The following is a 15438-nucleotide window of genomic DNA, read 5'->3' as shown; positions in this document are numbered from 1 at the left end:
GATTTATTGTTTTTTATTTTATTTTATTTTTTTTGCATGTTTTTATCCTTAGGCCAGACTCTATATGCAGCAGTTTTACGCTATGTTCCTGAAGAGGGCGCTCTACAGCTGGCGCAACTGGAAAGTGATGGTGGCTCAGTTTCTGGTGCCACTCATTTTCACCGTGGTGGCTCTGGTGGTGGCCCGCACCGTCCCTGGCAGCCATAACTCCCCCCAGCTCCGTCTGGCGTTAAAGCAGTACGGCCCTACCCAGGTGCCCGTGGCCTTAGATGCCAACGCTGGGCCGTTGGCTGCAGCTCTGGCTGAGATCTATGCCGCACAGCTGCCTTCCCAAAAAGCCATGCCTGCCACTAATATAACAGGTAACAATGCTCTTAATATGCTAGTGTGATGTAGTGTTGTTAAAAGTAACGACTTCGATATCGAAATTTTAAAAATGTGATGCTTTGAGCACCGTTGAGCTGATTCGTAAACATTGTGTTCATGCGATCATCAGATTGTATGCCTGTGATTGGCTACAATGATCAACGCACGGGAGCGTTTGAAAGCACATGGAAGTGTTTGAATTTGAAAGTGGGAGTGTTTGAAAGCAGGCGTCTGTCAGCCATCCGGTCAACCGCTATCAAACAAACGCTCCCATGTGTATCTGTGTAAGCGCTCGGTGAAGAGCGCAATTGATGTCTCTATTTATTATTTATTACCATGAAAACAATGGCTAATCAGAGACATATCTGTTGAGCCCATGAACACAATGGCCAATCAGAGGTGTTTACGAATCCCCTCAACAGTGCTCAAAGCGTCACATTTTTAAAATTTCAGTACCGACTTGTTACCGAAGTCAGTACTTTTGACAACACTAGTGTGATGCACCTTATCTGCCTCTACAACATCCTAATGTTTCTGTTCAGATTTGTCAGAGTACGTACTATATAATGCCATGAGGGAGGGCGGAGCGTTCAACGAGCACTGTGTGGTGGGCGCGGCTTTCAAAGGCAGATCCAGGAGGTACGCTGAGGTCATCGGCTACTTCAACAACCAGGGCTATCACACCCCTGCTACGGCACTCATGTTGGTTGACAACGCTCTTTACAAGCTACTAGCAGGACCCAACGCCTCCATCCGCACTGGAAATTACCCCATGCCCCGCAACATGTCCGAGGCAGCGCAAAGCCAGCTTTCTGAGTACGTATCAGCTTTTGGAATATGCAAAGTAGGGCCCTATGAAATCCATCTTTTACAATGTAGTCAAATGAAAATGTAACACATCATTAATTTTTAGCAAACAAAGTGTTACAAAACAGAGTTACTGTTTAAATTAAAACATGGACGAAAAATTGTGTGATATTCCTTAAGTTATGTTTTAATAAACTCTACTAATATTATTATTGTTGTTGCTTTAAGAAGTATGTGTAGTAGTGTTGTCAAAAGTACCAACTTCAAATTTTAAAAATGTGATGCTTTGAGCGCTGTTGAGCGGATTCATAAATACCTCTGATTGGCCATTGTGTTCACGCACTCAACAGATATGTCTGTGATTGGCTGCAATGATCAACGCATGGGAGCGTTTGAAAGCTAACAGAAATGTTTGAATTTGAAAGCATTTTGAAAGTGGGAGTAAATATCACACAATTTTTCGGACCGGTCCGCTGATAGACGCCTGCTTTCAAATGCCCCCGTGTGTATCTGTATAAGCGCTCGGTGAAGAGCGTCATTGATGTCTATTTACAACGTGTTTTTGAAGCGTTGATCATTGAAGCCAATCACAGACATATCTGATGAGTGCGTGAACACAATGGCCAATCAGAGGTGTTTACGAATCCGCTCAACAGCACTCAAAGCGTCACATTTTTAACATTTCAGTACCAGCTTGGTATCAAAGTCAATAATTTTGACAACACTAATGTGTAGTAGACAAATATGTAGAAATGTGTAACATAACATGCAGACTTCATATTTAAATAGCAGTCTTTTTGCAGTTTAATATTAACAGACTCTAGTCCATATTGTGATTTGAACAAACCCAGAACCCTAAGTTAACCTGGGACATTTAGCTGTTTAGTAGTTTCATCAATCTTCCATTTTTGTCTCTACAGGGGTCAGACAGGCTTCGCCATCGCCTTAAACCTCATGTACGGCATGGCGTCATTAGCCAGCACCTTTTCACTGCTCCACGTCTCCGAGCGGTCGGTGAAGTCCAAGCATTTGCAGCAGGTCAGCGGGGTCTACCTCTCCAACTTCTGGTTCTCCGCCCTGTTGTGGGACCTCATCAACTTCATGTTGCCCTGCTTGCTCATGCTGGTCAGTATGAACATACTGTCTAGGACAGTATCTGGGGGCCTCGTCACAGTTGCAACGGGGTTGCAAGATGGCTCAAAATAGTTTAAAATAAGACAAAATGTTACTTGAAATACACTAAAAAGCTAAAATGTAAGCTTATGTCATATTTCTTATTTTAATTTTATTTAGTTTTTAGTTATGAACCAAAGTTGGAAAACATAGAAATTTTAAAAGTGTTATTTCTAGGCCTGGAAAAGTCATTGAAAAGTAATGCAGTCTTCAAAATCATGCGCTTTTCTATAATCAGTATACATTTTTCTATCTATGTAAAGCTGTAAAATATTTTATTGGGTGAAATTGCTAAAAAACAAAATTACTTGTGAGTAAAAAAAAAAAAGTAAAATTATTTAACTTACAAATTATCCTCACAAATGTCTAGAAATCATGTAAATTTATTGATTAAAAAAGGTGTAAACCTTGAATATTATTCAGTCGTTCAGTTGTTAAATTGTCATTTTAATATTATATTATTTATAATTATTTAAAGTAAAATAATATTATTATAAATATAATTTATTATGTAAACCTTGTATAATATACAATAAATTCAAAGAAATATAATAAAACCCTATAATCACAAATGACTAGAAAGTAAAAAGTGTAAGCCCTGAAGAACAAATGACCTAATTTTAAGAACTTAGTCCCAGTAGACAGCATTGAAATCGAGCCTGTGAGGGACAAAAATATAGTCTGTGGAAGAATGTTCAAGAACCGTTAACGGAACTGAACATCATTCTTTTCTGGGATTGTATTGGAACAGGTTGTCAATTATGCCGTCTGCTCTGACTGAATGTCTGTGCTCAACTAAGCTCAACATGCTTGACATGTTTTTTTTTTTGTTTTTTTTTCTCAGGTGGTCTTCCAAGTGTTTTCAGTAAAAGCGTTCGTGGCCGAAAACCACCTGGTGGATGTTCTGCTGTTGCTGCTTCTGTATGGCTGGGCGGTGATTCCCCTCATGTACCTGCTCAGCTTCCTGTTCTCCATGGCAGCCACAGCCTACACACGCCTCACCATCTTCAACATCATCAGCGGCACCGCAACCTTCCTCACGGTCACCATCATGACCATACCTGGTGAGAAACGCCCGTCCACACTCGTACGCTCAGAATGCTTTTCATTTCTTGCGAAAACTTGTAACACATCTCGTATTCTTGTGTTCCAGAGCTGAATCTGCTAGACCTCTCCTATATCCTGGATAAAGTATTCCTGATCTTCCCAAATTACTGCCTGGGCATGTCCTTCAGCGAGTTCTACCAGAACTACGAGATCATCACCTTCTGCACGTCCAGCTTTTTTGCCGAGTACATCTGCAAGTACTACAGTGAGTGATCGATTCTGTTTCTGTTGTAGCGTGTAGCCCCGCCCACACTGAACTGTCCAAAATCCCGCTTCAAGAAGCTGCAGATTGAACATCTAATATGTTCTGATTAGCTGTGATTGTGCTGTATCATGCTGAAGTTTCTTGTGAAAAAAATTGATGAATATGATGGATGGATGATTAGATATGATACATGGATGGCTAGATATAAAGAATGGATATATGGTTAGAAATGATGGATGTATGGTTATATATGATGAATGGATGGTTAGATATAAAGAACGGATGGTTAAATATGATAGATGATGTTAGATATGATGGATGGATGGATGGATGGATGGATGCATGGATGGTTAGATATGATGGATGATAGTTAGATATAAGGGATGGATGAATGAACGGATAGTTAGATATGAAGGATGGATGGATGAATGAATGCATGGATGGTTAGATATGATGGATGATGAATTAATGGATGGTAAGATATGATGGATGGTTAGATATGATGAATGGATGGATGATTAGATATAATAGATGATGTTAGATATGATGGATGGATGGATGGATGGATGGATGAATGGTTAGATATGATGGATGATGTTAGATATGATGTATAGATGGATAGTTAGATATAATGGATGATGTTAGATATGATGGATGAATGAATGGATAGATGGTTAGATATGACGGATGGTGTTAAATATGATGAATGGATGGATGATTAGATATAATAGATGATGTTAGATATGATGGATGGATGGATGGATGGATGGATGAATGGTTAGATATGATGGATGATGTTAGATATGATGTATAGATGGATAGTTAGATATAATGGATGATGTTAGATATGATGGATGAATGAATGGATAGATGGTTAGATATGACGGATGGTGTTAAATATGATGGATGGATGGATGGATGGTTAGATATGATGGATGATGTTAGATATGATGGATGGATGGATGGATGGTTAGATATGATGGATGATGTTAGATATGATGGATGGATGGATGGATGGTTAGATATGATGGATGATGTTAAATAGGATGAATGGATGGATGGTTAGATATGATGGATGATGTTAGATATGATGGATGAATGAATGGATGGATGGATGGATGGATGGATGGTTAGATATGATGGATGATGTTAGATATGATGAATGGATGGATGGTTAGATATGATGGATGATGTTAGATATGATGGATGAATGAATGGATGGATGGATGGTTAGATATGATGGATGATGTTAGATATGATGAATGGATGGATGGTTAGATATGATGGATGATGTTAGATATGATGGATGGATGGTTAGATATGATGGATGATGTTAGATATGATGAATGGTTAGATGGTTAGATATTATGGATGATGGTTTTATATGATACATGGATGGTTGTATATGATGGCTGTTTATATGTGAAAGCTATTTAATATTTTCCTGTCATTTAGTTGCATTGGATTTGATATGGACTTATTTTAGGAATTAGAAATGTGCATTCACTTGGCTAATGTAAATGTGAAGCTGTGGACACTGAATTTTCTTTTTTCTGCCTATTTTCTATAATATGCACCACCAATGTTATCATGTCATTGAGAAGCAGTGCTAGCATGAGTGATTAGCATCATCTGGCACACTTAATTGGGGACTGTGTTGTCATTCTCATTGTCATTTTTGCTGGTTGTCCGCAGACATCACGTATCAAGTGAACTACTTTTCCATGGACGAGCCTGGTGTGGGCCGCTTCCTGGTGGCCATGTCCTTGCAGGGCATCGTCTTCATCGCCCTGCTCTTCCTCATCGAGCTCCGGTGCATCCGCTTGCTACTCAACCTCTGCAGGAGACGCAAGAAGGTAGGAGAGGAGGGAAAGATAGGACATGTGCTGCCATATTATTGGTTTGGATGCTATCAGTCACAATCACGGGTGTGTGTTTTTGTCAGGCTTTGGCGCTGGCAGAAGAAGCTCTTCAACCTGAGGACAGAGATGTTGCCGAGGAGAGGAAGAGAGTTTTGGACTGCCAGCCAGTGGTTGAGTCCATGGTGGGCAGCCCACTCATTCTACAGGAGCTCAGCAAGGTATGCGGTCACATTGTGTTATTTGGCTCCAAACGACTGTATGTTAACGTGTGTACCACAAGGTTTCAATTTCCACTGGTCTATTTTTTTCTGCCGTTTGTTGATGGTTTAAAGTCTCCTACAGATTCCCGAGTGTACAAAACCAGTTGGATGGTGCTGCCGCCACCTATTGACCAAAGTGTATAAAACATGCAGAAAATGCATTCATCTCAAAATCGCTCGGGAATAATTTGGCCTAAGGTCATGCTTCTTGATTAAGAAGGTCCCTTCTATGGCTTTCTGCCAAATTTGTCCAGTCTTTGCCAAAATTAGCTTTTGTCGTATTCAAAGGAAGTCTAACAAAAGCCATTAAATGAGATATTGGTGTACAGCAACATTCTCCAGAAATACTCAAGTCGCTGAATATGCTAAACAGGAAGTGATGTATTGTTTGCATATTTTCACAAAACAAATATCATTGCTGCAATGCCCTGAAAATACCATGTTAATTTGGTCACAGCATCATCTACTTATTTAGTTTAAGGTTTTTGCCCCTTTTCCCCTTTTGCCTAAGATCTGTGGTTGTGTTTCACTAGATATATTCAGGTGGTCAGTCACTGTTAGCGGTGGACCGTTTGTCACTGGCCGTTGGGAAAGGAGAGTGCTTTGGTTTGCTGGGATTTAATGGAGCAGGGAAGACTACGACATTCAAAATGCTGACGGGAGATGAAAGCATAACTTCAGGGGATGCCTTTATTGATGGCTACAGCATCCTCCGAGATGTGAAAAAGGTGGAGCATTTTGTCATCTCATATGTGACACTTCATATAAAAGATTCAGTTCCTGAACACTGGAGATTTACATTTGATATTTTTTAAAAAATTATGGTCATAATTGGCATAAGTGAATGGTATATGATTCAACACATTGTTAAATATGATTTTGCTTCAGGTACAACAGAGAATCGGCTATTGCCCCCAGTTTGACGCGGTGCTGGATCACATGACAGGGCGGGAAACCCTGAGCATGTATGCCAGACTGAGGGGCATTCCAGAGAAGTATATCACCGCCTGTGTAGAAAACGTCCTGCGCTCGCTGCTGCTCGAACCTCACGCTGACAAACTCGTCCGCAGCTACAGGTATGAATGTGAGACCTGAGAAAAAGAGGATAGATGGTTAGATATGATTGATGGGTAGTTAGATATGACAAATGGAAGATAAGATATAATGTATGATTATGTTTGATGGTTAGATGATGAATAGAATATTAAATATGATATTATAGATGGATGGATGGTTAGATATGATGGATGAATGGTTAGATATGATGGATATGATGGATGAATGGTTAGATATGATGGATATGATGGATGAATGGTTAGATATGATGGATGAATGGTTAGATATGATCCATTGATGGTTAGATATGATGGGTGGTTAGATATGAAGAATGATTTTTAGATTTGATGGATGAATGGTTAGATATGATGGATGAATGGTTAGATATGATAGATATGATGGATGAATGGTTAGATATGATGGATGAATGGTTAGATATGATGGATATGATGGATGAATGGTTAGATATGATGGATAAATGGTTGGATATGATGGATGAATGGTTAGATATGATGGATATGATGGATGAATGGTTAGATATGATGGATAAATGGTTGGATATGATGGATGAATGGTTAGATATGATGGATATGATGGATGAATGGTTAGATATGATGGATGAATGGTTAGATATGATGGATATGATGGATGAATGGTTAGATATGATGGATGAATAGTTAGATATGATCCATTGATGTTAGATATGATGGGTGGTTAGATATGAAGAATGATTTTTAGATTTGATGGATGAATGGTTAGATATGATGGATAAATGGTTGGATATGATGGATGAATGGTTAGGTATGATGGATATGATGGATGAATGGTTAGATATGATGGATGAATGGTTAGATATGATGGGTGGTTAGATATGAAGAATGATGGTTAGATATGATTGATGAATGGTTAGATTTGATGGATGATTAGGTTTGATGATAGTTAGAAATGATGGATAGTTAGATATGATAAATGGATAGTTAGATATGATTGTTGGTTAGATATTATGAATGTATGGTTAGATAAAATAGAAAGAAACTTAGATGTGATGGATGATCGTTAGATATGATGAATGTATGTTAGATACAATGGAAAAATGATTAGATATGATGGATGGATGGTTAGATATGATGGATGTATGTTAGATAAGATATATGTATGGTGAGATAAAATGGAAAGGTACTTAAATGTGAAGGATAGATGGTTAGATATGCTATAAGGGTGGATGCATGGTTAGATATGAGGGGTGATTAGGTTTGGTGTTTAGATATGATGGATGAATAAATGGTTAGTTGTGATGAATGGATATGATCCAGATATAATTAACAGATGTTTAGATATGATCAATGGTTAGATTTGAAATGTAGATGATGGTTAAATATGATAGTTTGGTGGTTAGATGATGGATAGAAGGTGGAAATTGAATGAGTATTTGAGATTGAAGTGTAGAGAAAAGGATGCAACAGGACTACTCTGAAGTAAAATCACTTGTTTGCGAAATGTATTTTAAGTTGTCTATTGGCTCCTCTGCACAGTGGCGGCAATAAGAGGAAGTTGAGTGCAGGCATGGCTCTGATCGGTGGACCACCTGTGATCTTTCTGGACGAGCCATCCACTGGCATGGACCCTGTGGCCAGACGGCTGCTTTGGGATGCAATTACACGAACCAGGGAGTCTGGCAAAGCCATCATTATAACCTCACACAGGTAAGTCACACATCACCTGACTAACGCAGATATGAACAGGAAATGAAAAGAGCATGGGGCAGCAGAACGAACCCTGTCTCATTTTCTCTCTGCAGTATGGAGGAGTGCGAGGCGCTGTGTACTCGGCTGGCTGTCATGGTGAACGGCCAGTTCAAATGTTTGGGCAGCCCACAGCATCTGAAGAGCAAGTTTGGGAGCGGTTACACGCTGCTGGCAAAAGTCCGCGTGGAGACAGAGTTAGCGGAGATGGATCTTCAGCTCTTCAAAGACTTCATTGAAAACACCTTTCCAGGTATTTAAATGGCACACTTTGTATTTCCACTGGACAGTTGGACAGTTTGTAACATATCACCTGATGGCTTTCATAGGAAGTTCATTGAAGGATGAACACCAGGGGATGGTCCACTATCACCTGACTGACAAAACCCTTACCTGGGCACAGGTACGTCTCAATGCTTATCCAGTCTTGCCAAAATGTGCAGTTTCCCACAGTGCAGTGCTCTGTACTTGACCTTCCATTTCAAGTTTGATCTCAGCTGAATTTAAAATTAAAATTTAAAAAATGAAATTAAAATCAAGTTAATTAATCATTCAATTTACATTTAACAAAGATTTCAACATAATTGTAAGTAAATGTTTCTGAGTAAGAAATTACATTTTTTTATGGTTTCCTTTGCAACAAATGAAGTGTTTTAGAAAACACTGTTACAAAGATCACAAACTAAACCAGTCAAATGGCTCTACTAAAATGAAACACTGATCACCATAATAGCGACCAAACATTTTCAATCTAAACCTCTGTTAATTCTATTCTCAAAAATAACTTCTGTAGATGAATGGCAGAAATAACGTCAACCTAGTTAGTAATAAGTGAAGCTGGTAATGTTGTTTGCGGAGTTGTTTAATCATCCTCTGCTGAGATCTTGAGAGATTTATTGTCTTTTTATTTGCAGTTGATTTCAGGTTTTAAGCCAGTTGTAGTGTTTCGTTTTCTGAGAGAGCAAGTATGATGTGGAATTAACATCACATTGTAACATTGATTCAATGGCATTATCATTGATTTTTTTTTGAAATTCCAACATTTTTTCAACATTAATTGCGGGTGCAAAAGTGATGTTGGTTCAATGCGGTTAACGTTGACACATTAACATTGTTTCAATGGTTACTTCCTATCTGGGTACTATATAGTACTGTGTAGAATGCAGTATGCTAGTTGTCCTTTTCAAACATAACCAGTATTTACACAAAAACCTCTTTATTGACTCGTTATTTTGGTCGGCCCAAAATTATATTTTGTTTTTACACAAAAACACATTTTTTATGCAAAATTCAAAACTGCAAATGAACGTTATGCTAATATTTAAGGCAGCGGCTATTTACACTCAGTGAAAATAGCAATATATTCTATTTACACTATATAAAAGTAGCAGTTCTGTGCAATAAGTCCTCAGTATTGTTGTACATTAATAGGATGCAATAATAACAGTGTAAATTATTATATTTATTAAAATTATTAAATGGATGCCACCTTATAGGGACAATAAAGCCCTCCCTACACTTATTATTAAGCACTTTATTTCCACTTTTCAAATATTTTCTTAATTTTTATTGAAAATAAATGCCTTTCCGATCTGATTTGTGATGGGAAAAGGGAGAAGAGCAAACTCGGCAAAAGGCGGATTCGAACTCGGGTTAGTCGCGTCAAAAGCTACTTTCATGCGCCATATTCCCTACGGCCTACACCACTGCAGGCATTGAGAGGTGTGCATCTTTTTAATCTTGTGTGGCCCAACCAGACATTGGTGGGCGGAGTTAATGTAAATAGCCTTTGCCAACAAGACAGGCTATTTACACTTAGTGCAAATAGACACTTTCCATCGCCAATACACAGTTTGATGAAGAAGACATGTTTAGCGTGTACTTGTAGACAGATGTCCCTGCATAATGAACGCTCGATTGACATGTGCGTTTCACTGTAAACACACTGATATGACACATTTTTAACGCATCTTTTTGTCTCAGGTGTTCGGGGTCCTAGAAACAGCCAAACAGAAGTACGGCATCGAGGACTACTGTGTCAGCCAGATCTCACTGGAGCAGGTGTTTCTCGGCTTCGCCCAGTTCCAGCACTGCGCTGAGGCCTGCAGGAAATGACACGCTGAAGCTCAGAGGGGATGACGCTCCTTGAGTTGATCTTCACCTGCTGAGTAGAAGGTACATCCTGGGCCGACTGACTCTCCGTCAGACAGTGGACATTGCTCAGGTGTCTCTCTTCACTTACACATTTCTGACATGATCATACATGCATAACACACACTTCCGGACTCAAACACTGTGTCGCACGGCGGCAGGACCATTAACGCAAGATCTTGGCCAGTTGGGTAAACATATACAGTGTTTATTTAACATCTGTCTGTGCGTTTGCGAGCAGTTTGAGTTTCAACGGGAAGTTCCGTCACACTCTGAAACACTCTTTGAATTTTAATCGGTGGGTCTCCGCACCGCTCGCCTGAAAGGAAGTGGTGTTTGTTCATCATCTGTGAGAGTGACAGACGAGATGTCTCATGTGTGCACTTGTGTACGATTACTGTTATTTATGGATGACTTTTTTTGTTTGTTTCTCTTCACCTGTTTTCTATTGTGGTCTTAAGGCTAAAGGTACATGCACTTCGCCCCCTTTCTACACAAAAAAGGGCGAAAATATTGAAAAATGCAATGTCCAAAACATAATGTGAAAGTCTAAACAAAAAATGCTGCTCCTTTGGGTTTGCAATGTCAAAATATTAAATTTACAGGAAAAGTTAGTGAATGTAAAATTTTATAGAATAGCTTTAGGTCATTTATAGAATTTATACAATAGCTTTATCCCCCTTATCTAGGCATTTATAGTCAGTTATTTGTGATATATCAATTCTGTGTTATGTATGTCAAAATAAAAGTCACTTTTATTTTTTTTTTCGCTGCTAAAAGTAACTCCTGATACCTTAATTTTTCAGTCAAAACATGTTTGTTTTGAAAGAGACCACAAATATTTTAAGGCTTTTTCTCTTCACATTTCCAGTTATGATTTTTACCAGATTGTGATGAGTAGAGATTTTTTTTTTTTTTTTTGAATAGTGCAACATGGGCTATGTGTAATTCTGCAGATGAGCACTAGAGGACGTACAGTGCACTTTTTTTTTATGTCTGCATCAAACTAAATGTCTTTAGATGCACTAAATGTTCGCTTGTATGATGAGAGTCTGTCAAAGAGCAAAAACCACAACATTTGCAGAAACTTTGGTTTGTTACTGTGGTTTGAATTCATCCTGCTGTGTTTTTTTGCACTATACTGATGTGGACCAATTCATTCGCTGTCAGAAAGATCCATAAAAGAGCTCACCGAAGTATCACAAAGCCAGAGGGATTAATTGGTGCAATTGTTTGTAAAAATCATTCTTACGTACGTTTTTTGCATTGAACGTTTTATTTAACTACGAGAAATTTGTTCTGCTAGTATTTCATACTGCTAAGCTAATTTCTCCATTGCATTCCACATTGTTATGCTCTTGAAGGACATCAATGAATCTTTCTTCAACATGATTCTACATTCAAAGTAAAGCAGACCGTACTGACATCAGTTTAACCTGCGTCGGTCCACGTTTCCGTCCAGATTCACGTTAACTGAATGTACTTTCATAGCGAATGAAGGAAACACGGGCTCATTCGTCACCTTAACCTCGTACACACTGACATACTATAGATAAAACAGGGCTCGAAGGTGACTGACTACAAAAGGTTTCTTTTCTGTTTTGTGTCGTTTATTGGTCTGTTTTGCACAGTGCTCTGGCTTTCGTGTCTGAACTGCTTGTTTGAAACTGAAATATTGCATTTTGAGAATCGAGAAAGCAAACTTGAGAATGTTAATGATGACAATGTTGATTAAAAATGGTTAAAAATATATACCATAATGCAAAAAGGGAATTTACATAATTGTAATCTTGTGTACTGTATCACTAAATTAACCTTGTGAGAAATGTAAGTATTGCCATTTTTTCCTTTTTTATTAAATCTGCCTTATGCAAAGGAATTGTGTTCAGAAGTTGTTTTCTTTTTATATAGATTGTGTTTGCTATCCTATGGACTCTTACAGTTTGATGATGCATTTCTGCCATAATTAACATCTAAATCTTGCAGACGTTCTATAGTTTTCTTTCCCGCTCCAAACCTGGAAATGTGAAAAGGGTCAATAACGTAACTAGGATAAACCAGCTGTCACCAGTTAATAGTTAACTTTCAGTTCAGGAGTCTGTGAAGTACTTGAATAATTTTACTTCATTACTATTATTGTTGTTTTTATAAATTTATAACTAACTTACTGTATGACTTTCTTCTGCTTAACAGAACAGAAAATATCTGTGTTTTTTGTCCATTCAGTGAAACTCAGTGGGCTTCAGTGTTGTTTGGTTCCCAAAGTTCTTCTTTTGTGTTATACAGAAGAAATCCATACAGGGTGACAACATCAGAGTGAGTAAATGGTGACAAAATGTTCACATTTTGAACATTTTAAAATTCTAAAGAACCTTTTTTTTCCAGTGGAAAGGTTCCATGGATGTTAAAAATTCTTCATGGAACCATCGATGCCAATAAAGAACCTTAATTTTTAAGAGTGCAGTAATGTGTTTTTATAAATAATATCAGGAGGTGAAAGACTTGTGTTAGCACTATTCTGGAGAAAAGGAGGCTAGAGTTCATTTCGTAGACTTTTACAAGTAGCCTATATAAAAGATAAACGCCTTTATCTTTGAGTGAAATGCTTACTGTACATAAGGTTGATCGTTTTAATGCCTCTTTAAAATCAACTCTAGATGTAGTGATTTAAGAGAGAAAAAAAATTGATATCTAAGAATATGCCGTGAAAAACTAACACCTCTATCGACTTAAGAGGGAATGCTGTAAGTCAGAGCGTCAATGGAGAAAACAAAATTAACTGTTCACTGTGAGATTCTACTGACTAACATTTCAGAAGACACAAAAAAAGTGCGTTCTGAAAGACAACTATATTATTCAAAGATAATTAATGAAAATAGTAAAAATCCCAGAATACTTTTTTACTACCATAGATAGATCAGCCCTCTGTAACTATGTGTGAAGCTACATTTTTTTTAATAATAATAAGATAATACAGATTAGATCTGCTATTGATTATACTGATCATTTTTTCCAGATGAATTGGGAAGTTATCCACACCATAAAATGGAAAAGTTCAAAGAGATTTTTTTTTTTTCTTTGCAAATTATCTCTCAGCTAAATTTCTCCTTCAGCTATCTTGACTCTATACCATCATTTTTTTTTTTTTAAAGAGGTTTTGCACTGTTTGATAGACTACATCCTCGATATAGTTAATTGTTCCCTGGAGACAGCCATTTTTCCTAATGCTTTTAAATGTGCTGTTGTGAAGCCACTTCTAAAGAAAAAACAAACCTGGATTGTTCTCACCTTAATAATTATAGACTAATTTCATTTTTAAGTAAGATTTTAGAAAAAGTTGTATTGCAACAGCTTCATTCAATTTTTAGATGAATACAATATTCAGGATGAATATAATATTCAGGACAAATATCAGTCAGGTTTCAGACAAGGTCATAATACTGAAACAACATTATTAGAGGTAGTAAATGATCTGAGATTAAATGCAGATAAATACAGGTGCTAAACAGACTGGAAAGGATTGTTTAAATTGGCTCAAAAATATGGTGTTCCTCAAGGATCAGTTCTTGGACCACTTTTATTTTCATTATATACGCTCCCTTTGGCACATCATACAGTAAATCTTAAGCAATCCGATGGTACTTCTTTTAGCCACTGTGCTCCAAAATATTTGGAATTGTCTACCAAATGAAGTGAAAGAGGCTACCAGGATTAATGTTTTTAAAAAGGCGAGTTAAGACATATCTTTTTAAGGTTGCTTATGAGTGTAACAATATTGTGTGAAATTGAACGTTTGTTTTATGTTTTTATTTTGCTTTATGATCCTTTTATAGTTGCTTTAGAATATTTTTTTTATATTAATATTGCATGAAATTGTATTGCCAATATTTGTTTTGATGCTTGTGAAGCTGCATTCCATGGATCAAAAGTGCTATACAAATAAATGTTTATTATTATATGGTTTGAAGATGAAGACGTATACCATATCTTGAACTGAAATTTCACTATTAATGCCATTATTCACCTTTTATGTTCTCAGACCTGTTAGCACAAGTGCGCAAGAATCAAAACATGACTTGTTACAGCCTCTGTGTTCCTGTCAACCCCTGACACAGTTCGCAATAAAAGCTAATCATCCTTAGACAGGTGAAGGTTCAGCCATGGGAAAGGAGGACGAATGTCAACCGTCTTTCTGTACTGCGGCACCAAAAGGTATTTAGACTCTCAAGTCACTTGTAAATGTGTGCGCATTATTGTATTTGTTCAAGTGTCTGTGTCTCAAAGTCTCAAATGCTTCAGGATCTTTTCGCTTCACTTTTTGTCATCATCAAAATGTCTTTTGAATCAGCTGGGTTTTTGGTGATATTTAGTGGATGTATGAAGTCAGTTCTTCTCAAGTTCACACTGCAGAGTTCATCGCATTAACTATCAACATGATCCACTATTGTTTTGATATATTGCAGTACAGATATGTCACTCAGGTATAAAAGTGTATTGCACAATGTTTAATCATCTTCAGTCTGATCTGATCTATTTGCAGGTGTTAAAACAGCTGTGTAATATTCCAGCTTTACTCTTGACACAGTTGGCCATCAATATATCAGGCCAAATAAACAACTGAACAGAGGAACATAATGAACCATTTATAGTAGCTTGTTTATTGCCATTTTTATTGCCAATTATATAGTACCTAAGGACAGTCAGTTACT

The 15438-nt window shown here is 37.6% G+C and overlaps 1 protein-coding gene across 1 annotated transcript in view; it reads left to right on the top strand.

The window, feature by feature from the left end:
- Positions 1 to 12608, top strand: part of LOC127509444 (phospholipid-transporting ATPase ABCA3-like) — a 52487-nt gene extending 39879 nt beyond the window's left edge. The window contains exons 19-31 of the mRNA XM_051888159.1: positions 53 to 362; positions 909 to 1182; positions 2094 to 2298; positions 3191 to 3410; positions 3500 to 3658; positions 5354 to 5514; positions 5604 to 5738; positions 6314 to 6508; positions 6669 to 6856; positions 8369 to 8539; positions 8635 to 8831; positions 8908 to 8981; positions 10562 to 12608. Of these exons, the coding sequence (XP_051744119.1) occupies positions 53 to 362; positions 909 to 1182; positions 2094 to 2298; positions 3191 to 3410; positions 3500 to 3658; positions 5354 to 5514; positions 5604 to 5738; positions 6314 to 6508; positions 6669 to 6856; positions 8369 to 8539; positions 8635 to 8831; positions 8908 to 8981; positions 10562 to 10693 (2421 nt within the window). The 3' untranslated portion in view covers positions 10694 to 12608. The remainder of the gene's footprint in view (positions 1 to 52; positions 363 to 908; positions 1183 to 2093; positions 2299 to 3190; positions 3411 to 3499; positions 3659 to 5353; positions 5515 to 5603; positions 5739 to 6313; positions 6509 to 6668; positions 6857 to 8368; positions 8540 to 8634; positions 8832 to 8907; positions 8982 to 10561) is intronic.
- Positions 12609 to 15438: the final 2830 nt, after the last annotated feature.

The sequence above is a fragment of the Ctenopharyngodon idella genome, chromosome 3 (genome assembly GCF_019924925.1).
Source record: "Ctenopharyngodon idella isolate HZGC_01 chromosome 3, HZGC01, whole genome shotgun sequence".
In the NCBI taxonomy this organism is placed as follows: domain Eukaryota; kingdom Metazoa; phylum Chordata; class Actinopteri; order Cypriniformes; family Xenocyprididae; genus Ctenopharyngodon; species Ctenopharyngodon idella.
This window is presented reverse-complemented; position numbering and strand designations above follow the sequence as displayed.